The sequence below is a fragment of the Eupeodes corollae genome, chromosome 3 (assembly GCF_945859685.1).
Source record: "Eupeodes corollae chromosome 3, idEupCoro1.1, whole genome shotgun sequence".
NCBI classification, from domain to species: domain Eukaryota; kingdom Metazoa; phylum Arthropoda; class Insecta; order Diptera; family Syrphidae; genus Eupeodes; species Eupeodes corollae.
In genome coordinates, this window is record NC_079149.1 from 130,806,088 (window position 1) to 130,831,086 (window position 24,999).

At 33.9% G+C, this 24,999-nt stretch overlaps 3 protein-coding genes across 3 annotated transcripts; 2 read left to right on the top strand and 1 right to left on the bottom strand.

Moving 5' to 3' along the window:
- Positions 1 to 13,198: 13,198 nt before the first annotated feature.
- On the bottom strand, positions 13,199 to 14,697 carry LOC129951972 (uncharacterized). The gene is made up of 2 exons (XM_056064374.1): positions 14,578 to 14,697; positions 13,199 to 14,508 (listed from the first exon to the last, which is right to left on the bottom strand). The coding sequence occupies exon 2, from the start codon at positions 14,482 to 14,484 to the stop codon at positions 13,285 to 13,287; it is 1,200 nt and encodes a 399-aa protein (XP_055920349.1). The 5' UTR covers positions 14,485 to 14,508; positions 14,578 to 14,697; the 3' UTR covers positions 13,199 to 13,284.
- Positions 14,698 to 18,398: 3,701 nt separating this feature from the next.
- Positions 18,399 to 20,156, top strand: LOC129951134 (uncharacterized). Its single transcript, XM_056063145.1, has 2 exons — positions 18,399 to 19,166; positions 19,777 to 20,156. Exons 1-2 carry the CDS (start codon positions 18,690 to 18,692, stop codon positions 20,068 to 20,070), a joined length of 771 nt encoding a protein of 256 aa, XP_055919120.1. The 5' UTR covers positions 18,399 to 18,689; the 3' UTR covers positions 20,071 to 20,156.
- Positions 20,157 to 23,022: 2,866 nt separating this feature from the next.
- Positions 23,023 to 24,456, top strand: LOC129951019 (uncharacterized). The gene is made up of 2 exons (XM_056063009.1): positions 23,023 to 23,835; positions 23,941 to 24,456. The coding sequence occupies exons 1-2, from the start codon at positions 23,428 to 23,430 to the stop codon at positions 24,451 to 24,453; spliced, it is 921 nt and encodes a 306-aa protein (XP_055918984.1). The 5' UTR covers positions 23,023 to 23,427; the 3' UTR covers positions 24,454 to 24,456.
- Positions 24,457 to 24,999: the final 543 nt, after the last annotated feature.

The following is a 24,999-nucleotide window of genomic DNA, read 5'->3' on the forward strand; positions in this document are numbered from 1 at the left end:
TAAACCAGAAATGTTTGGATAGTTTTGAATTTCCTATGATTTAGATCAGCTTTTCTTTCACACGTTTAATACTACAAAAAATATATCCGGTTACCCTTTCTACCTCAGATTGAACACAGTCTTTCTAAGCATGTTTTCCACTGAAAGATCTGCGAAAAGTTTAGTAAAATATCAACCAATAATGTACTCCGACGAACCTCAAAATCTGCAAAAAACTTCAAAATTTTTCTAAACATTTAAAAATGTGTAGCATAAAATGAATGCAATTGTTGTTAATGTGTTATTCCCTTTATGTTTGGGTTTTAGAGCTTCATGGCTAGATGTCGTACGCTGAGCGCGAACTGAACTGAAACCTGAGACATAAGAGCGAGACAAAAAGTTGTTTGGCTCGCTCTTGTAAAAAATTTGAACTGAGCAGCCATTCTATTGTCTGGCGCGCCCAAGCGAAGTAGATTATTGTAAAGTTACATTTTTAATAAAAAAGAAAATATATCACAAATTGACACTTGTTACATGTGTGAAAGGCACTACATGTCACATAGCTCATAAGGCCATATTAGAAACTATACATAAGCAATTTGACATTTGCTGACATTGGAAATTTATGTGGATATGTTGTGAACTGGCCAATGGGATCGTGCGATTTGCTTCCGTTTGATATTTTCTTGTGGCTCCATAACCATTCAGAAATTTAAATCATTTTAAGTAAAAAGTTTTCCAGTCATGAGAAATGCATTTTTACAAAGAAAGCAATTTACTCCTTTTCTATACTTTTGAGCATCAAATGGTGTTTCATTTCAGAATATTGACTTAAAAGTTATACTACTCCCAAACGCCCTACCATTCCCAAGACTCGACTCTTAAGGCAACTATAGATACTCCTGCCTAATTGCTTGAATAAACTTCCCTGAAAATATGTCAGTGACAAAAGTTTGAAAGTTATCGCCACTACAATAAGCTTATTTTAAGTTCACTTCTCTCTCTCTAACATCACTGCACATCGATACTGTTGTACTCGTTCCGACTCCCCCGTTTTCAACTTTTTTTCATTTCTCGTTGCTCTTATTTGAAAAAGTCTTGCAGGATATAAATTTGAACTTATTTTAATGCGACAATTCAGTAACTTTATGCAAAAAAATTGCCTTTTATTTTATTTCTTCATGGTAAAAGAGGATGCTAACTATTTTGGTGATATCAACCGAAAGTAAAGCTTTAAATCATTTGCACAAAATAAGCAAAAAAAAAAGGTTACAAAATAAAACTTTATTGAATTGAACTTTTCACATAGTTTTTAAACCAACTAAAAAAAGAGCTCACTTTAGCATTTTGTCAAAATCAAAGACGAACCCAAACAAAAAAAAACTGGTATTGGAAACTTTTTATCTATGTTGGATTTTTTAAAGGCTATCAAAAGAGAAGTTCAGACGACGACGATATAAAATCAATTGAAAAAGTTTAATTTGTTGTCACTTTTAAAACACAGGAGGAACGTAGTTCCTACTATAACTCTTCAATGGGATAGAAGTTAGACGGAAGTGGAAGTGCCTCCTTTTTTGTCCTTCTTTTTGTTTTGTTTTTAGTTGAATTTATTGACATAGGAAAGTGCAATCGAATAAACCTATGTATGATATGTGTTCCAAGGACATTCGAGAGGATAACAAATATAGATAGGAAAAGGAGTGCAGTGTCAAAGTTTTATATTCGATAAGACAAAACTTAAAAAACACTCTATGAAAGCAGGTGAGCAATTCTGTTTTTGGTTAAGTGTTTTTAGTGTAAAGGGATTTCGTTTTTCATGCTTAAAAGAGCTTTAAATTCTTTGATTTGCCTAAAACAATAAACCTTGCAACTAAATAAAGTCTTGGAATCCCTTACATCACCTGACTTTTGGGACTCCTCAGGGTCGCCGCTGAATACTGGTAATTGTTTCGGGAGCACTTGTCGCGCAGCTATTTGAGCGGGAGATGGACCAAGGCCGAGAGCTGTTCCAATCGCGGATGAGCTGAAATAGAACTTATTTTGTTGTGGAGCTGCAGAACATCCATCCGAACTGGATAATATTTGATATTTCCTTTCTATATGAGGGTTCATCAGTGACACTGATTGAAAGAAGCATTTGTGAAACTCTAGGCCTTTCTGATGTTAGTGAGCCTTTATGTTTACGCTGGACTGGCGAGTTGAAGAAAATTCAATTCGAACCTCCATCGAGATTTCACATTAGACTAACAAAGCCAAAAATACTATGCATGGTGTTCATACCGTGGAAAAGCTTTCCCTTCTGATGCAATCGTTGGACATTTATCCAATCACACAAGGTTACCCTTACTTGGCCGACTTACCAATTCAGTCATACCAGGATGCTCGCCCCACAATTCTCATCGGAGTAGACAGCTGGAAGTTGGCAGAGCCTCTCAAGGTTCCTGGAACCAACCAATCGCCACTAAAACCCGATTAGAATGGACTTTACAAGGATGTGTGCTCAATTGTCAATAACTGTGACCGACGTTCTGATGATCTTCATGAAGCAATGAAAACTTTTTCAAATTGGAATCATCGTTAATGTTCACATGAAGACAAAAGAGCCCTGCAGATATTGGAATCAACTTGTAAGTCACTGGATAACCAGTACGAGATTGGATTGCATTGGGGCCACGATAATCAAAAGATGCCTGATAGCTATAAAACCGCATTCAAATGACTTATGTGCCTCCAGAAAAAATTCAAACGCGAAGCCACCCCGAAGGATAAAATGCAAGCCGAAATAGACAATCTTTTGATTAATGGCTACGCAAGTAAGCTGAATGTGGTAGAAGTAGCGACAAGCAACAATCCAGTATTTACCAATTTTTGTCACCCAAAACCCGAATAAGCCGAATAGAGTTCGTCTTGTTTGGGATTCTGCAGCAAAATCCAACGGACGTTCGCTTAATGACTTCCTCCTTACTGGACCCGACCTTTTAACATCACTGGTGGAGGTCTTATTAGCCTTCAGGATTGGCCAGGCTATCTGTGGTGATATTGCTAAGATGTTTCACCAGATCAAGGTGAGGGAGCAGGACATGCACACACAACGACGGTGAGAAAAGGAGGATCCTTTAGATCAGCTTAGTTGTTACGTCATGAGTGCCTTAACATTTGGGATAAATGGTGCTCCCTGCATTACGCATTACAGTCGCAAAAAAACACCTACCAGTTTCAACAACTTCACCCTCGAGCAGTGGTAGTCATCAAAAACTACCACTATGACTTCATCGATAGCGTGGACACTGAGGAGGAAGCCCTGTGCTTGGCAAATGATGTTAAGACAATTCACTTGTCTGCTGGCTTCAAATTCCGCAACTAGTTGTCCAACTCTTCTTGGGTAGTTGATCAGCTGACCAGCAACGGCCCTCCTGTACAAGCTCAAATGACTTTAAGGCTCACTGAGAAATTCCTTGGTATGTACTGGGATCCTAATAACGATGTCTTTAAATATATTTTTAGATTCATTTTACTGAAGCGTGATGTGATGGATGAGCATTTAAGACCGACAAAACGAGAGACCTTGCAAGGTCTCATGTCCATATTCGACCTTCTTGGTTTCGTTACCTGCTTTACCATTGAGTTGAAAATCCTTCTCCAAGAAGTCTGGGGTGCCGGTATTGATTGGGATGGTGAGCTTTCTGAAGATCTGTACTCCAAGTGGTTTCAATGGAAATCTTTGATACCATCAATAAAAGCTATTGAAATTCCCCGCTGCTACAGTGGACTACTGGCCAATTCAGAGAATGTCCAAATACATACGTTTGTGGATGCTGGAGAACACGCTTACGCAGCAGTATGCTACTTGTGAGTGCAACGTGGGAACGAAGTCTCCGTCGCCCTAGTAGCTTCAAAATCAAAAGTCGCCCTCTTAAACCAGTCTTAATTCCGAGACTTGAGCTCCAAGCACCTGTTTTAGGCATAAGACTGTCTATTAAGGTGCAAGCAGGTCGTCGTCTATCTATTACTTCCAGATTTTGGTGGTCAGACTCAAAAACGGTTTTGAAGTGGAAACGCCAAGGAGTGGAAACGGGTGCCCTCAAAACTTAACACAGCCGACCTGGCCACAAAGGTATCGTCGCAGATAAAAAGCGAATTTTGACACGACAGTTGGTTTTGGTCCACTGAGTGTTTCTCGCAATTCATCGCGATGAGTTCTAGGATTCGAGCTGTTTTGATGGTGAATACGCATACTATTGACATTTTCGTTGATAAGGCTGCGAGTCTAGATATTCTACAAAGTGTTATGGAAAACTTTCTGGAAAAGAGCCTGAAATGCAAAATTATCATACAATTTACTGTAAGGGGATAGTTAGTTTTACCCTAGCCTTAAAACGCCGTTTCTGATGTTTTTTAGCATTTTTAAAGGGGCATATTTTAAAGAACCTGATGTGATAGACTAATTACAATCCGTGAATCGAATTCAGGACAACTTAATCCTTTTAAAAGTATTGTTTTATTTGAGGGACAAAAAAAACAGCGTTATGAATACAAAAAAAATCTATTAAAGAAAGAAGTCACTTTTTACCCACCCTGTAGTTCTTCCCTAATTACAAATTCATGTACTCAATAATGGAATCAATTCAAAGGGTGCACCAGAGTGTGGACACAAACGCAAAGCCATCTCACACTCTTGCAACTTGATGAACTTCAAAATCTTTATTCCATTTCCGTCCACAACGCCAAAAAAAACCTTCATTACGCTTGGTTATTATTGCCAAAGCCCCCAAGTCCGCCTACAGCTTTAAAACAACCTAACCCTACTTGCTACACCAAAACAAATCCAAACTTTATATCCGCCGCCGCCCAACAATAAGAGACACCGACGACCGACGACGAAGAACGCGACCGTTTCGTCGTTTCTTCCGGTGCTTATCCTTCGAACTTTAAATAACATTTTCAACTCCTTGATGATTGTGAGGATTGTGCGGTATTGCCCCGTCTTCATTGGTCTTTATACTTTATAGTTGGCATTTCAAATTACCATTTTTGCACAGCTCAGCACCTCAGCGAGCACAGCCGAATCCACTCTAAAACTTATTATTAGTTTTAATCTTTGATAAATTTTCTTCCGTTTCTTCGTTCGCTGCCTTACCGACATTTTACCTCGTGCCCATCAGAAAAAAACCACCCCACCCATCAGAGATCCTTCCGTTCAATGTTTTCATTTCCATCGTTTTCGAATATTTATTGTTGTTTCTTTTCTTTTTTTTGCTTTGAACTACTTCTGTTGCATTTTTTCTTCATCGTCCCATAACTATGATGACTTCCTAACCGAGAGTGCGACAACATTGATGCTGCTGTCCTGTGTCCTGTTGGAGTCCTGTTGGAAGCCTTACAGAAACAACAAAATTATGATTACCTCGTTTGCAATCAACGAACGAACGCGGAACAAGTTTTTTCTTAAAAGGAAGATCCTATTTTTCATCCCCATTTTCACGCTTATGAGAGCCCCAAGTTTCCGTTAAGTAATTCAAAACCTGAAGGTAAATAGTTGTGCACGTACCTTGAAAAAAGGAAAGGAAAAATTGTTAATTTTTTTTAAACGTATTTCTGATTATGGAAATGGTAGAACTATATAAAATGGGAAACAAGAAATAATACGAATTTCAAGGAATATTATTTTTCAGGAATGCACTGTACACAATCTGCAAGTCACAAACAGAAGCAACAAGGACAACAAGGACGACAGCAGCAAGTAGTGGAAAGCAACATCATCGTTATAGGTAGACGACTACACGTTTCTAGTGGCAACAACAAAGGAAATTAAATGAACAAAGATAACAAACTGCAAGTGGGCGTTGGTGTTGGTGTTGGCGTTGGCGTTGGGTGGGGTTTTTGCTTTTTGCGATTGTCAGCCGGATTTCCGGCAAAATATCAGATTACACGAAAATTGCAAGTTCTCGTCGTCGCCATCATCGTTGGGTCTTTTGTGATAACTGAGTTCATGCGCTTGGTTCCTTCCATTTTGCTTTATGGAATATTATAGCCGTCAGAATTCAGCCATGCCAATGATGACAACAAGCAAAAGCAAAGTATGAATGTTCGTGTTTGTTACAAATTTGCATCTTGATTCAGTATCTAAACAATTCCTAAAATTGGTTCGTATAGGATAGGATCTACATAGTCATGAAAGTCATAGATATGTACTTTACATATGGTATAAATGTAATCAAATTTGAAACATGGAAACATAATATTTTGAAGGAACTTATTAATTTTCAATGGATTTCATTACCCTATACAGAAGTTAAGACAACAAAACATGTGTCATATTTTAGGAGCTAAAAAAGCTAAATCTTCTAGGGCCAGTTATAACTGCTATCTGGAAACGTTTTCGAAATGTTTTTCGTGTAAAAGAACAGCTGGACTTTAGAAAAAGACATCCAAAGCTATCCAAGAATTTCTATTTTTGTGGCCATCTGACAGAACAGCTGATTTAAAAAATGGTTGAATTTTGAGGAACCTGAAAATTGATTTCCAATTTGTACGGTGAAGCAATTTAAAGATGTAAATTATAAGTATAGGAGGTCTTTCTCAGGGTTTTCTTAACAAAAATATCCAACTCGATCAACAAGGTATTCGAATATCCTATCCAAAACGAATTGAACGCAGCCATGGTGTTAATCATTTTAAGCAATGATCTGAATTTTTTGACAATTATTCCGATCATTAAAAATGTTATCGGAAAAAAATTCCTGATTGAAATATGTCATGGAATTGTCTTGAATTGAACGTTTGATAACCTTTTGAAAAAATGAGGGAAATATAAAAATGTATTTTCACCAAAAAAGATTTTGAATCAACTTAATTCCAGTGGTAGCTAGAACTAGACGCCAATAGCCTTTAACCCAAATACCGAGCTGTCCGCAAAAAGTTTTCGAAAACCCGAAACTCGTTCACACTGAACATTGGTCGCATTCACAAAGCTAGTGGCTAGGTAGTCAAGGGATTCTAAATCTTACTACAAAAGTAGTTGAAATTTTCCAATTCGGCTACAAAGTTAGTGGAGAATGATTTTGACGTTTCACAATCAGCTGCTCGGTAAAGTAACACGAATTCAAAATGAAATAAATTGTTCAATATTTAAATACAAATATTAATCATTGAAATGGTGTCTTAAATTTGATTTTATTGAATTTAAAAACCCAAAAGATAAGTTAAAGTTATCAAATCAAAAATGTTTCTTATTTTATATATGTATTTGCATTTATCAATAATATGACAGTTCCAGATTTACTTGCTTTGTAGTGTAGTTTTGCATTCAAAACTAGTTGAATTTTGACTACGTGGTCACTAGCTTTGTGAATGCGACCATTTGTACACCTTTTTCTTTGACATTTCAATTTTTGCAACATCGACTGTCAAATTTGGTATTGATGGAAATTTTGTGAGTAAGAGTTTTGTCCTTCAATTGTTATTTTGTGAACATAAAATGCATTCTCTAGAGTTGTGGACAAAAGTTCAAAATATCAAAGTTTAATATATCTTTTGACAGCAGCCATCAACTGTTTTACATTTAATTGAGCGCTGAATGTTTCAAAAGGTTTGTTTATTTCGTTTATCTTTGAATTACTACAAGTTTGTGACATGTTTTCTTGAAAACTTTTTGTTTATGAAAACTTGTTGCTTATGAATAATGTATGGAAAAACTTGAGTTTTCGATGTAAGTTTTCGACCAAAACCAGGTTTTGGGATAGGCTGGGTTGAAAAGATTCCAAACGATTTCGTGTAGGTCCTTATGGCAAAAAAGTTCAATTTGTAGTTCCACATTCGTACCAAATTCTCACTCATCCAGAGCGATCACTGAAGATGTTATGATGGGCCGCAATTTCTCCACGACTATTTCTTTAGTTTCTTCCTTTGAGTTCTCGCGGGCGATAGCCCACTGAAACAACGATTCCTATATTGTGGAATGATTTGGCGCAAATTTTCTTAGCCTCCTGCGACTTAGAATCCACCAGAGATTTTCTTTGATACTTATTCACCTCCACAAATTAACTTATCGCCTTTCTCATAAGTCATAACTCCCAAACCTTTGTGATTGAACGGAGTGACCGCAAAGTCTTTCTCAAGGTAGTAAGCGAAAGCGTTGAACATATTTGGGGTGACGAGTTGAGAGACGCATCCCTTGGAAACGTCATTATGAAGTCTTCCTCGTCCTTTAAGGTCGTCACGCCAGTAGCCATAGTGAATTCCGGTTTCTCGCTTAACAAAGAGCTTTACAAACTCTAGAGGATCATGGAAGATCCATCAGTGCCGCAAATAGTCACTGGGGCTTTTATTCTCGACGTTGGCAAATTTTCTGTTATAACGCAGCTTTGCCAAAGTTTCCTTGATTTTTTGTTTTTTTCTCTCTTCCATATTATGTAAATACAAAGAAAAGCAATAATTCTTGTTTTGTAAGAAAATTGTGTGAATAATACTACTTACCACGACCAAACTTATTTCAAAATGAAATATTTGTTTTGACAGCGGCCATCAGCTGTTTTGTTTACATTAATTTGAGCGCTGAATGTTTCGAAAGGTTTGTTTGTTTAGTTCAACTTTAAATCGCTACTAGCTTTCGAGTGGTTTTATATAAAACTTGTGGTTTACGAAACCTTGTGGTTTACCAAAAATGTATTTGAAAACTTGAGTTTTCGATGTAGGTTTTAAGCGAAAACCGATAATTTCGGGAAAACCGGGTTTTTGGACTTGGTCGGAAAAGCCTATAAGGGACTTCATTTGCGTTCCTTGAACGTACATTTTGACCAAGTCAACTGGTTAGTTTTTCAAGGGTGTCATAAACTTCAAACTCAGAACTTACCTTTCCTATCTTCTACCTTCTGTTTACGGTACAAAAACTACCAAAAACATTATTGTCTACAAAACTGTCCTGAGGCCCGTTTCAAATCCATCACGATTTAAATTTTGTATTGTAAAGAAATATTAGTTATTTCTTTCCCAATTAGAAGAGAAACCCTTTTACACAAAATATTAAATGATAATGTGCGAAAAATAAGTAAATCGTAGATTAATAAAGTTCATCTTTCAGTTAAATAAAGAAAAATATGATCGATTGTCATTCTGACATAAGTTGACATGACTTGATAGTTAGGGAGATTTGTCTTGAGTATATTTCCAGTCAAGTTTCCAAAAAAAATGCCTTAATTGGAGGCAATTTTTTGTCAGCTGGCCAATCAGATGCTAGAAACTTGTCACCTGAATCTGCCCAATGTCAACAGAGTTTGTCATTCTATCTGTCAAACCAGAGGCAACAAGGGCAGGTTCCGTTCAGACGATATGAGGGAGTTGAAAGTTTGGCAAGTTTCTAGTATCTGAAATTGCCAAAAAATTACCTTCCAATTAAGAGAAATTTAATGGGAAGTTAGCCAAGAAAAATCTCCCTAACTATCAAGTCAAGTCCCTTCGGTCAAAATGACAGTTGATCATGTCTTTCCATTTAACTGAAAGCTGGACTAAATATATTCACCCCTATTGCGAGTTTCACTTTTTCTGGATTCCGTCCGAAAAAAATGACATTTCACATTTCCCTTATTGTGAGTTTCGGACGGAAAATTTTCCACTTCGAAAAATTTCCCCCTATTGTGAACTTTTTTTTCGGGTGGAACTTCAAGTCTTTGACAACTCTTTCTTTCACTCAAAATTTGGCGATTTAATTATTTTCTGCACAACTTTTTCATTGAAAATTTGGAAAAGAAATAATAATATTTCATTACAATACAGTACACAAATCTTGATGGACTTGTGGCTGGCCTGAGGAGTGTCTTCAGACAATGATGTTTTTAGTAGTTTTTTTAATATGAACTTATAGTAAATTTTTGAGAAGTTAAGTTCAAAATTTTAAATTCATAACACTTAAAAAATTAACTTGTTGCCTTGGTCAAAATGTACGTTCAAAGAATGAAGTTGACTGCAAATGAAGTCCCTTATGTTGTCTGAACCTGCTCAATCATCGAAATTACTCATAGCAGCTAAAAAAGCGCCCTTTATTAACAACTTAATTTAAGTTATTTTTTAGAGCTTCTAAAAATCGTTATTGTTATAATTCTAAGAATTCTATTGACAATTCAGGCAATTAAAGAATGTTTGCACCTTTTAAATACAAATAAAATGCACGACTGGGTCGCACGAACTTGCTCCTGTATGCAAAGAGTCTGTTAAAAAAAGTACTTACATGAGATTTAAAAATATACCTGTAAAATAAGTTTGGCTTCAAAGATATAAATGCCATTTGAATTGTCAAAAAAACCGCACGATCTTTGTATATGAAAACCATAGTACTATCATGAGCAGAAACTTTAAGGGCGACCAGATGCCAAGTCGTTGGCGTGGCGTTAGAAAAGTGGAGAAATTCAGCGGTAGCGAGAGAAAAATATTATTTCCATTCCCATAATAGGCTAGCAGAATAAGGGAGATAATTAATTTTCGACCCAAAATTCAACACAATTTCCTTCATTTTATTTGAGTCTATCCTCGTATATATTTTCACATAAAGAGCTTCTATATGAAGGTTGATGAATTTGTTTTTGTTTTATTTATATCAATGCACTTTATATAAAAAAAAAAATGGCTTAATATTGTATCTAATAAGGGGATGAAACAAAATTTTGCATGTTTACATCAGCTGTTTAGGATCTTTTACCGATATTTGTTTTTATTTACATTCATAAGTCTGCTTTTACTTGTATATGAAAAATGGTTTATATTATCAATAAAGCTACAATGCATTTCATATAGATTCAACTTGTTCCTTAAAAGCTTTTTTCCTTTAGATAGCTTTATAGTAATTTTATATTAGAAGAACCAGGATGGAAAATAAATAATATAAGAAAGAGGCATGACCATGAATGTTTAAATTGTAAAGCGATCGCCTATTGGTTGTGTTGTTAGGTATCAGGTAGATGTCTAAAACGAATAAAGAATAGTTCATTGGGGTGCTTAGCTTTATGCAGATAGATAGATAAGGACATGTTAATGATGATAATGAAGGAATGTTATTGTTGGCTAGAAGGTACATACTACATTCCTTCTTTACTACAAGTTTTCAGCGCAAACATGGAGTTATTACGTTCAGTCTATTTTTTTTTACTAAAGTTTTAAAAAACAAGCATACGAACAAGTACAAGAAATTGCTGTTCATGTGTTGTTTACAGTCAGGCTCTTGTGCGTTTTGGATTTTAGTTAAGAAGTGACACGTAAGCAGTAGTTGTAGAAGTTGTACGTAATACCTTTATAAATAGGTACAATGTGTATGCGTTGAAAAAGTGATTCTAATAGAAAATACATATACTCCCTCTGGCCAGTTTTTTTTTAACTTGTAGGTACTAAGTATTTATTTTTTTATATAGGCGAGGGAAAGTAAATCATGTGTGAAACAACCTTATTCGTAAAGAATAATATTTTAAAATCACATATACAAAGTTAATAAGATAATACTTCTTGATAGACACTTTAAAATAGACTGTTGAATAAATATATCATATGTATTCGTTAATCCGATACAGTTGCGCTACATGGGCGGCCATTGTTGGTATTTACAATAATTTTAGTCATAAAAATACATAAATATGTACCAAATGCACTAATTTAGATAAAAGCTAGGAATGTAATTACAATTTTGTTAAAATAATGCGCTCTTTCGGGCTCATGCACAGTTAAAATATTTAAAAAAAAATATTTTAAGATTCAAAATTTCGCCCGAAAAATAAGTTTGTCTTCAAAAATTTAAATGCCATTTTATAAATAAAAAAACATTTGATTTTTCAAAATTTTTTTTTGAAAATCGTTAGAGCGGTTTTTTTTTAAATTAATTTTTTATATATAAAATTTTTCAATTTTGTTCTAAAAATATTTTTGGTACGCAGTTGTTTAGAGATTGTTAATATACGATATGCGTTTGAATTTCGTAAAAAAATGTTGACCCGTTTTTGAGATATCGAATTTTGAAAAAATGAAATTCAATATTTTTTTAAAAATCTAAATAACAAAAAATTGCACTTATGATAATCAAATATTGTTAAAGCAATATAAGAGCTTATTCAGAAAAAAAATTATTGAAATCGGTTTATAAGTTGCTGAGAAAATTAAAAAACAAAATAACGGTTCTATGAGCGGTACCTTTCCTGAGCAATACAAAAATTTGTTTTTCTTATTAAAAGCAGCCAAATTAAAAAATAAAATTTTAGAGAAAATTTAAAGAAAATCAATCGGTTTGTTTTTGAGAAAATTCAAATTTTCGTTTTTTGACCAAAAAAATTGTATGGTGGCCACTGTTAGTTTTGATCTTAAAAAAAAAATGAAAAAAACGCCTAACGCGAATCTGCTCAAAACCTTAACTTCCAAGTTTGAACTCAATACACCCAATGGTTTAGGCTGTAGGAGCGTGGACAGACAGACAAAACCGACCGGACGGAATCGCGGGACCCACTTTTTTCGACTTCTCTAACATCGTAATATCATGTTTGATTAAAATCTCGAGTTCGAAATTTTGCACGAATGCAAAACTTGCCATATAGTTCCTATATGTCGCAAGTAAAAATATTAGCCAAAAAGCTATCACTATACTTGATTCTAGCCATTATCTGTCTTTCGTTCTGAACCTTTTGGAAACTTTTTTTTTTTAGTGGCACTCTGAAGGTATCAAAACATATCACACTCCTTAATCTTTATTCGATCCTATTGAGGTCATAACTCAATGGGTAGATACTTACATGATAATAATGTGTGACAGAAATAATTTTTTCGAAATCTTGTTTGAAGTTAGTTTTCTTTCGAATTCGAGTCATGAACTCAATACGGCCACAAATCGTCATAGTTGTTATGGCTATGAACTTGAAGATTTAAAGCTTTTTTAGCTGTCTTAAATAAGGCCCAATGGTTTGCCAATATTTATCTTTTCAAATTTAAAATTAATCTCAAAACGTATTTTTCAAAACCACTAAATCAATCCATTCCTAGGTTCTCAAGACTTCATACAGATTCAATTGAAGACTCATAGTAAATGAGAATTTCTATAAACTTAGTAAGATACAAAAATGATAACTGAGACTGCCAACATCAAAAGCAACTCACCAAAAAAATCAGATTAGATTTGACGCACGATCTGATGTACCTATGTAGAAGAAAAGCTTTAAGCTTGTTATTTAATTAAAAAAAAACAACCTTAACATAAAACAATTTATTTTTTTCTTAGGTACCTTCGCAGGTACTTAAAAAAGCAACATAATAAGTAGATAAAGTCTCCGTGCGTTTTTAACCCTACAAATAATTTTTTATTTGGCCATTTTCTTCTCGAACTCTTACAAGAATCTCTTTAATATATGTTTTCCCATCTTCAATAATTTTCTGAATTTCTAACGATGAACTGTTGTTGACCATTTGTTGCTGGTTATTCGACTTATTTCTTGATCTTTTCTTTTTCTTGTTCTTAGGTGGGGCTGTACTTTGTGGAGTTGGAATTGGTGTTGTTGATTTGGGTGTATCGACGAAATTTATTTCACAGCTCTGGAAGCTTTTGACAATGCACACATTTTTATTGTGCAGGAAATTACGTCCCAAGATGATGGGATAGCTTTGGAAGTTGTCCTCGACAACAAGGATTTCTATCAACATCTCTACCTGTCCAGCAATCACGGTTTTGATGGTTTTTCCTAAGACCTTCGACAGTCCAAGTCGAAATCCTAGAGCTTTTACATCGTGTTGTCGCAATTTCCAAGAATGTTTCCTAAATTCGCTCGATTGTAGAGTTGTATACTTGCTTGACAGATCGACAAAAGCGGTTAATAGGACATCTGCAACTTTAACAGTCACCACAAGATCACTCCACTCAGCTTCATTTTTTAATGTTGGGTAGTTTGGATGAAATTCGACATCAGCTGGAGCTGGTGCTGCAGTTGGAGGTGGAGGTGGCTTCTTTGGAGGCAACGTTGGTTTTGGTTCTTCCGAATTCGTCCACTTTGCCTCCTGCTCCTGATTGAATGTTATCGTCTGTATCCTGGATAACACCTCTTGAATGGAAGTGCAATTATAAGCAATAAGACGATTCCTCATGTTTGCATCACTCAGTCCAGAAATTATATAATGAATTGCGGTTGGTAAAGTGAAATTGCATTTCCCTGCCAATTGAACAACATCGTTGACATAGTCGTCAAAAGACTCACCATCCTCCTTGTGGCGCTTCAGCAATTTTTCCAAATACTGTGAAAGATGTTTGGAGGTGGGAAACTGACTGACAAGCTTTGACTTGAACTGCTTCCAATTATTCCATTTATTCGTACAGAACCATAACTTGGCATCGTCCTCGAGACGAAGGGAAGCATACAACAAAGTGTGCTCATCGGACCAATTTTGAAGGGCGCTCATATTCTCGACTTCGTCAACCCATTCCTGGGAGTTTAAGCTTAGCGATGAATTGGGGTTGAAAGGAGGAAGTAGGATTTTAATATCATCCACTTCCATTTCAAAGTTTTGAACAGTTGAACACTGAATTAAGAAATGTTTTCGTAAGTTATTTTCTCGAAACTCGATACTATGTAAAGCGTAGGTACCTACCTTGCCTATTTGCTTAAAGCTGAAAATTTAAAGAGTTGATGTAATGTAATGTAACTAGATTTAAAGGGGTAATCAATACAAAAAAATTAACCTTGAATTTTGAAGTTCGGTATTTTTAGTAAACTGTAAATTTCCCCACCTACGAATTCGCCGTAAATATTTAAAATGATTTCAAGGATGCCACTTTCCTTTAATTGCAGTATATTTGGATCACAAATAAATTTTGCATTTTCACATTACATTTTTTTAAAGTTATTTTTATATAACCATAATAATTGCATATAAGGGGTTCTCCGACAAGACTTTTTATTTTGCTGTTCCTTTTAAAACTGTCACCTATTGTCATTCAACGTGTTGAAGTTACACGCTTCAACAAAACCCATTTATGGTTATGGTTCTCGCAACGTGGTAAGCTTACAAATTAAGCAAAATGATAAGTTTAGACAAAATTTTGCGTGCAACATTTATTTGTTTAAATGCTGTGTAATTTAATCAGCTGTTTGTTAAACGTCAAATATAAAACATCAAAAATTGTTTATTTGTGCTCACAAAAATGATTAAGGTTATTTTAATCTCGTACAAAATTGTTAAAAGGTAATATGGCAAAAATAAGCAACGAAAAGAAGCTTATTCAATTATAAGAAAAATTGCTTTTAATAATTTACTCTTTTTAAAACTATTGGATAAAAATCATGGTTGGCGGTAAGCCTAGAAATAGTAAGCCTAGAAATTTTGTTTTGATTTTTTCGGATAGGTCGTTAATAGCATAACATTTTTCATGACAGAAATGTGTCATAATAACTGTATAAAATAGAAAATTTATTATTATCCGCTATCTGAAAAATGAATTTCTGTCTGGAAAATAAATACATCCATTTTTGGAAAAGCTATTTGTGATTAAACTAATTTTTCAAGTAAATTTTTAAGTGTTTAATAATCAATTAGTTCCAAAGGGGTATGATCATTTTCGGCCCGGAGTGTACACCAGTGAATTTGGTATCAAATTGAAGGTTGTTCTAAGCCGGATATATCTGCAAAAATATTTTGTCGATAACTCATGGGAGATCCGAGATATTTGAGATTGAATTTCGAAATGTCCAACCATTAAAAATCAGCACTTGTTCGACATAAATGCTAATATCTTTGGATATAGAAAAGCTAGGAAAATCAAAAAGGTATTAAAATAAAGGTGTCAAAAATATCTTTCAAATGAAACTAAAATTACATTTCTATGATTTATATATTTTGAGTTATTTTGAATCAAACCTTTGGATAACAGCATTTTTTAGGCTTTTGTACAATAATATCTTTTAAAATTCGATGATGATATTAATTTTTTTGGCACGAATAAGTGGCTTAGTTCACAACCTTTATTTTCATATATAATTTTTTAGGATTTCTTCAACAATTTATTCATTTTGCCAATAATAATTCAAAAATATGCTCCCAAAATACAAAATAAATCTTATACCTAACACTAAAATAAAAATAATTCTTATAGTAATAGTGGAAAAATTAAAACTAAAAATAAATAATGGAAAAGAATAAAAAAAGAAGTTGTTATCATAATATCAACAAAACAAAATAAATTAATTCAAAGAAAAATAATAAATAATTATAAACTAAATAATAATTCAAAGAAAAATAAATAATTTTAATGGCAATGGGTTTGGCAAAACATAATTCTAATCTGAATCATAGGTCACTAAAAGGTTGTTTAAAAATTGAGAAGGGGGTCTTAAATTACTCTCCTATCTTGCCCAACTTAAAAACCATATTATGGTCATAACATGAGCGCAGCATCCAACCGTTCGTTCGTTTCTTTGTGCTTGGAAACTATTTACGTTACTTGGATTTTCATTAAAAGTTGAATCGTAATCCATTTTTGTCAAAAAACATATTTTAAGAAGAAATCACATCAAAATAACTCAAAACATATAAATCATAGAAATGTAATTTTAGTTTCATTTGAAAGATATTTTTGACACCTTTATTTTAATACCTTTTCGATTTTCCTAGCTTTTCTATATCCAAAGATATTAGCATTTATGTCGAAAAAGTGCTGATTTTTAATGGTTGGACATTTCGAACTTCAATCTCAAATATCTCGGATCTCCCATGAGTTATCGACAAAATATTTTTGCAGATATATCCGGCTTAGAACAACCTTCAATCTGATACCAAATTCATTGGTGTACACTCCCGGCCGGATGTCCCTTACATGAGCAATCCTCTGAAAAATAAATACAATAAGATCTATTAAAACGTTTTTCCAGATTGATTGTATTGGAAAACGACTACAACTCATGAATTTGATGGCCTCACAAAGTTATTTCTGACTTTATTGTGAGACTTTACAACCAAAGTAAAAACAAATAATAAATCGCCGTCAAGATCTCAGTCGCTCTGAGCTCTACTGAGTAATGTCTAATTTTGGTATCCCTATCAAAATTTTCCGTTTGTGCAGAATGACGATGAAGAATGCACGCTGCTATATCAAGGTCGGAAAAGATCTCACCGCTATATTTGATGTCAAAAAAGGTTTTAGGCAAGGCACTGTCATACGACTTCTTCAATATCGTTCTGGAAAGAACTGTGCAAAACTCAACTGACAAACCAAGAAGCACAATCTTCCAAAGGTCCATCCAACAACTCGGATACGCAGATGATATTGGCATAATTGGAAGATCAAAGCGTTATGTCATGCGTTATGTTATGTTTTTTAGCATTACGATTGCGACGGAGGCGAAGAAGATGGGTTTAGTGGTCAATGAGGGCAAGACCAAGTATATGCAGTCATCAAAAAAAGATATTGAACAACGACGTCTTGCACAAAACGTCAATATGGACAGCTACAATTTCGAGGTATGGATAGAACCTAAATTATGTCAGCGAATGGACATCAACGGTTCAGCCCGGAAGGTCTTCGAATCCAATCCCGAGGGACGGCGTAGTAGAGGAAGACCCCGACTCAGGTGGCGCACTGAGGTAAATTGGCATGCAAAACTGGAGACAGCTAACTAGGGACCGAGTTGGCTGGAGACACATGTTGGTTGACGCCCAAGTCCGCCCCGGACTGTAGCGACACTTTAAGTAAGTAACTAAGGCATAATTTAGGTTCTATGCTACTAATGTGCCAAATTAATAAATCTTATAGCTCTTGAATTGTTGAATTAACTTGTTTACGTACACCTTTTTCGTTAGCTGTCATGGAAGTGGCGCCGCCCTGTTCAAACCACATATCGGCCACATCCATGTCTTCCATTTCGGCTCATAAGAGGTTCTTTATCATCTCATGAAAACGAACACCATTCACAATAACTGCCTGACCGGCTTAATTTTGGAAATATTTGATTCTTATTTGGAAAGGTTTCTAGCAAAAGTATAATTTTTATCTAAAATGAAAACTAATCAACCATTCGTCCACACTCTTTGCTTTGCTAAACGCTTATCTTGAAATTATAATCAACTTCACACCAATATGCTTAAAAATTAACATAACTTGTACTTAATTCGTCGACTAAAATATGATAAAATCGAAATTTATTTAGGTTTATTAATTAATTTAATTTGATTTCAAGGGCAGCTTTTTTTCTCTTAACCACATTTATCATTTTTTTCCAAGAATAAAAGTAGATAGTTCCACAGTGCGTCTGCGTTGACCCAACCAAACTTAAAATTGTATGAATCCGTACAAATTCGCTGCTGGCACTTGTCATATACATAGTTCGCTCGATATAACTGTGTAGTCTAGTCAGTTGAATATGATAGCTGTGAGTGGTGGTGGTTGTTGTTGCGTCCGTTGTCGCTGCGACAGAGATAAAGAGAGAGAGAGAATGATGTTGAATAAACTTTTAGTTGCACAAACATCCAACGACGCAACATCAAGAAATTGTGCGAAGAGCGAAGGCTTATGTAATTTATTCATATCTCGCTCGTCTCGTTTCGTTTCTCGTACAACAAACAAGTATTGCATGAACCTAAAAATTAGTTCTTCCAACTTCGATATCGAATCAACAACTGTCAGTGTCAGTGGTTTTCTTTTCTTTTGTTCTTTAAATGTGAACAACAATTTTAAAATAAAGTGTTTTATAACTAAATAAATATAAACTATGGGAACTAAAATTATTAATAAACAATTTGTTGCGTTTTTAATCGAAGAATATAAGGCATTGCCATCGCTATGGGATTCTGACAGTGAGGCCTATAAAAATAAACACATCAAAAAAGCTGATTACACTTCACTTTTGAAAACAATGAGAACTGTCGATCCACTATTGACTATGGATGCATTAAAGAAAAAAATAGCCAAAATTCGAACTTGCTACCGTCGAGATTTGAAAAAACTAACTGAAAGTATTAAATCAGGTGCGACTGGAGATGACGTTTTTGTTCCAACACTGTGGTATTTTCATCAAATGGATTTTATTCGAGGTAAAGCTCAAGATTCGAAATTACAAGAAATAGAAGAATTTTTGATAGATGGTGGGACGAATGGAAGTAATAATGAATATGAAGATCATAATTTTGATGGGCAATGTAATGGTAAAGGTGATGAAGAAGAATGGAAGCATGTTCCACAAGAATTGGTAAGTTGATTATTTGATGATACGATATTACATTTTAACGATTTAGTAAAATGTCGAAGTTATTTTATAGTATTTCTTAGCTTCACAGATGATTTAGCTAATTTTAAACGATTTCAACATCCTACTGTCTCTTCGTATTTTTGACATTTCAAATTAGTCTGTTTTCCAAATTAAGGTTTGTTTGTTATGTTTTTTTACGAACTGTCATTTTTTAGACGTTTCCAGATGTACCGGTATATAAAAAAGTGGATTGGATTTGTTTTTGTTAGCAAATGATGGAAATATTAAGAAAAATGTCTAAATTATAAAATAATAAGACCTTAACAATAGATTCTTTCAAAATAAATTTAAACCACTTTATAAACGTAAAAAAAACAAAATGATTTCTTTAGTTATTAATTTCATATTATCATCTTTGTGACACTTTACATTCGTAAATGCCAAAAAAGGTTTGTTCGCGAACTTGTAGGTGTATTCTTTTTAAAATTTGCAAAATTTATTTTCCAGTAAAATACTATAAAATTCAGAAGTTCTAGTCAAATTAATAAAACTCAATTTTATGTGTAGCATGATTATTTTTAAAAACATATTTATTTATGTTTGTTTTTAGAAAATTGAGCCACAAATGTCAAAACAATTTAAAACATCCTATGGGCAGAGAAATACAATTTTGAACCAACCTACAAAACGTCCGGCTGTTTTTGAACAGAACAATCAAAACAACAACAAAGACGAAGCAGCGTTATTTAGTGAAACTTGGGCAGTCTTATATCGAAAACTTTCACATGAACAGCAATTGTATGCAAAGAGATGCATTGATGAGATTTTGTACCAAGGTCAATTTGGTAATTTGAATTCGAGCACATATCGAAATATAGAATCGGATAATAATTCGAACCAATAAATAGGTTGCTAAGTCAGATTGGACTTGCCTCAGGTGCAGAAGTTGTACAACTTTTAAAAGTTAATTACTTATTGTTATTTTATTTATTTTATCTTGAAAATAAAAAAAAAGAATATGAAGAAAAAATTGTTTAAATCAGTAAAAGAATAAGAAGAAGAGATTCCAGCATTTTATGAAGCTTGGTAGTTTACTTAACGGAGTTTTTCTTGCTGCAAGAGAAGTTTTAATGGTTGTTGTCTCTGATTTGACAATTCGGAATATTAAACTATGTTGTAATTTTTGTTAACTAAGATCTGACAATTCATCACGTATCGCTTATCGTCAAAATAAGGTTCACAAATTATGAAAATTTAGAGCGCCTCGTCGATTTTACAATGTTTACGGTGATAAAGGTCGTTTTTGGTTAAACAGTCTTGTCATCAGGCAATATTGGTGCACTTTAAAACTCTTAATTACTTTTTATGGTGCTAACGTCAAATCATAAGTTTATTCTGCAAAGCAAGCAACTCTTGAAACATTGAAAGCCAATATTTAAACTATAATTGATGCCATTATGTCTACATTTTTTGGGAAAAGGTAGTGAACAAATTATATCTAAAAAAAGTGGCTGGGATGCAACACACACTGAGAAATTCCTATTTTTTCTAAGACCTTGACAAAACGTTAATAAAAATATATTTTGTAGGATTAAAAAACGTCAATATCTTTCATTGTTCTCATAATATTTGAGTTGGAAACCATTTGTAATCAGATTTTTGTAGGTTTTCGTGATTTGTAAAAAAGTTAACAATAAGAATTTATTAAAAATTTAACTACATATTTTTAGTCGAATCGAACATCAGTTTTTACCAATTTGAGTAATATTTTTGTTATTTGTTTTTAAATTTGTACAAATTTTGTATCATGTTCATGAAATATTTGGGTTCAGACAAATTCATAAATATAAATCTTTATACTTCTCTAAAACAAAATGTATTATAAGTCGATATCTCCATTAGTTATTGAGATATGGCCGGCAAAAATAACTTTGATTTAAAAATATATCAATTTGTTTGGCAACTCTGGTCCAATAAGTTAAAAATGTGAAATGTTTGTGTTTAAAGTTTAAAATAATAGTTTTTAAAATATTTAATCTCTAAATAATAGTTAAACACACAGCCTGTCAGCGCAGTAAAAGATTGGGTGAGTCATTTGCTTATTTACACCAAGAGGCAATATGTTTACCGCGAATAAACCTTCAAAACGATCACCTTTAAACAAAGAATCAAACCCCCCTAAGCGGCCGCACTCTCATATAGTAGACGAGCCCCCGATTTCGCACCATGAAACCACAGCGGTAGGTGCCTTATCGGTCGCGAATCTGCAAGATTTGTTTCAAACCTCCATGGCAGCTGCTCTGCAAACACGGCTCAATAAATGGATTGAAGAAAATAAGATGTTCAAAGAATCTCAGGCAGGCTTTAGATCCGGTTACTCAACAATCGATCATATCTTTGTTTTTAAAAGCATTGCGGGTTCATTTATAAGAAGAAGGAAGAAGTTATACGCGTTTTTAGTGGATTTTAAGTCTTCATTTGACTCGGTGAATAGGCAAGCTCTTATCTATAAGCTCTTTGGTATGGGAATGTCGTTAAAAATTTGGAAGAGTCCTGCAAAGCCTGTATATGGACACTAATAGAAATATCGGACACAGCAGTAAGTACACTGTTTTTAAGGCAGTAGCAGAATCAATCTTATTCTATGCAGCTCAAGTGTGGGGAGCGAAGCAATATGAAGATGTGGAAAAATTATTACGCTTCCACGTTAAAAGGATCTCCCGGCTGCCACCAAATACGCCGAACTATATAGTTATGTTGGAAACGAACACTTCGAATACAGATTGAACTCGTACCTCTTAACTTAATTCGACATAGGGAGGATTTACCAATATATTGCTCCTTATGTAATCTACAAGTGAGAGAAGATGTATTTCACTTCAAGGGTAAATGTCCAATTCTTAATAACATCAGTAGAAATGTCTCGGAACGAGTTTTTAAACGAAAATGAAATTGTATTATTTTTGAACGAAGTCGACGTTAAGAAACTGTATATGCACTGCAAACTGGCTCTAAATTATAGGGGGAGAATTGTTAATGAGAGTTTCTGAAGCTAATATTTAATTTCAATAGTAAACTATTCAAAAAAAAAATCATGTACCTAAAGCGTTTATTTATAAATTATATTTCATAAAAAATAAGTTTCCAATGTATGTTTTGTCAACTAGGCAGACGGCAGAATGACAAGCTTTTTTGATTTTTGTAAACAATGTAAATTATTTAAGACGAGCAATAAAAATCTATCCAATCTAAATCTAATAAATCAATTTATTTTTGATCTAGATCTGTCAAACACAAATTTCCCCTGTTTTTGTATTTCATTGGGCAAAGTAAACTGATTTATTTTTGGTCTAGGATGAAATTTGCAGATCTAGATTACAATTACAATCGTCTTCCATGTGTCACGAAAAGCAATATTTTTTTGTGGATTTGGACTAGGTTTTAGGGATCTATTGAATTGTCAAAGTTTCAAATAGAAAATTCGGACCGAATACAATATCTTAGGAAGTTAGAAAAATGTAATGAAATCATCAACCGCAATATAATATAACAACACTTATTCGAACTTTATATCTGTCTTAAATTCTTATTTTTTTCTACTCTTAAAAAAAACTCCTTATACTTGGAAATATAAGATTTGTTATTGTTTTTTGTTTTTTCTTGTTTACATTTGTATAGTTCCACAAATGATGTTTTCACAGTCCAGGTTTGTATAACTATTAAATCAGTTACATTTTTTTCCAAAGAATTCTGCTCTTTAACCTATAGTGTTTCGATTAACTTGAGAGTCGGTCTCGGTCGATATCATCGAATACCAAACCTCCCCTTTTAAATTTGTTGTACAGACCTTCAAACCAACTTGTGAGCCACAACACGAATTAAATTCTTAAGTCGCATGAACAATAAATGTGAAATAAAATAAAAAGAAAGATAAAAAAGGGTTTCTTAAGAAGATTATTATATACCTAACCAACCTGGCCTAAAAGAAGGGGAATCAAAGTACATAAGCAGAGCAGGTTATTCTTATATTCTGCGCTTTTGTTGTTGGCTTCTGTAACTGTTATGCGACGACGCTTGTTGCTTCGACCTGCGTCTGGGAGTTGGTATTTACTTGTCTTAATTTTACGTTTGTCGGGCCGACTTGTTTAAAGACAAAAACTTAAACAATTCTAGTCTGTCTTTCGTGTACAAAGTGTGAACATTGTGAAAACTAAGAGTGTCATTTATAAATTGAGAATTAAGATAGAGTACTATAAAAATTATGGGAAGTATTGGAGCTCAATTTGTGGCTCTATTGATCGAAGAATACAAAGGGCTGCCATCTCTCTGGGATGTCGACTGTGAGGACTACAAGAACAAAAATGTCAAACGAAAAGATTATACTACCCTAATGCATTCGCTCTTGGTTGTGGATCCTCTACTGACAATGAATGAACTTAAGAAGAAAATAGCCAACATAAGATCGTGCTATCGACGAGAGTTGAAGAAAATCGCAGACAGCATTAGGTCTGGTGCTAAGGGAGATGAGATTTATGCCCCTACACTTTGGTACTTTAATCAACTTGATTTTCTGAGGGATCAAGAACCAAGAGCTTACAAAAATGTGTCATCACGATCAGTATTGGACGATGGTGTCAAAGAAACAGCGCCAACTCGACGACAAGTTACGGTGAGTTTTGTTAATATTCTTTTGTTATGGTGCATGCATTCAAACTTAACGAATATAAATACCTGTCTGTTATTGTTCGTTAATTATTTTTGTGTTTTTTTTTAGAGTGCAAAAACTCGTAGCATCTCTCATCCTTATAAAACTGAAACTGTGAATGATAAAAAAGTTGTGAATGAACCTAATGTCAATGTCACTAAGAACCAACAGACTACACCGAGACGAAGTGAAAAACACGTTAAATCAAATCCGCCGCCGACACCGCCGCCATCTTCTTACATAATTGAAACTCAAAAACCATCACCGCCATTTTCGTACATTAAAGAAAATCAAAACCCGTTTGAAAAAGACGATGCAAATACATTCAGTGAAACATGGGCTCTTTTATTTCGAAAACTATCCCATCAACAGCAGTTATACGGAAAAAGATGTATTGATGAAATTCTATATCAAGGACAACTTGGTAATTTAAATGCTTATACTTATCGTAATATCGAATTGAGTCGGATGTGTTCGTCGGATTCTGAAAGTTCAAACACCAATAAAGGACATTGTACAAATGAATCGAACTGTCAAAATTACGATAAGGAAATATCTTCATTTTTTTCAGGAATTGTATAAGAATTCATCACCTCTAACTTAAATCATTTTCGTTTACCATTTATTTTAGTTTTGTAAATAAAAAATATTGTTAGATATTTTAACATTGCTATTGAGTTGTTTTTTTTTTTTCAGTTTCGTTAAGTCTCTGAACGAAATATTTTTTTAACTGTATTTTCATACGCATGTACTTAGTAAAGAAGGAAAATTGTAAAAAGAGTTATGTATGTAAATTCTAGCAGGTAAGTTTTCATTTTTGGAAAAATTATTAGGTGTCAAATTTTACAAAATATGCTAATTACGCCACAACTATTTCATTGACATTTACAACTGTCACCTGACATTAAATAAGCAGTCATTTAAATACATTATTGATTTTGAATTTTTGTATAATTGGAGTTTTTTTGACAGGTCGGTTATAGCGGCCATTGAAAATGTCTATACAAGTGAAAAGAACGTTGATTATTGGAAGTAAAGTTGACAGAAAAGGGAACCCCTTCAGTGCAAAGATTTTGCTCCGAATCATGAAATTGAAAATGAGTCGGTCACTATAAACGATTTCATCAT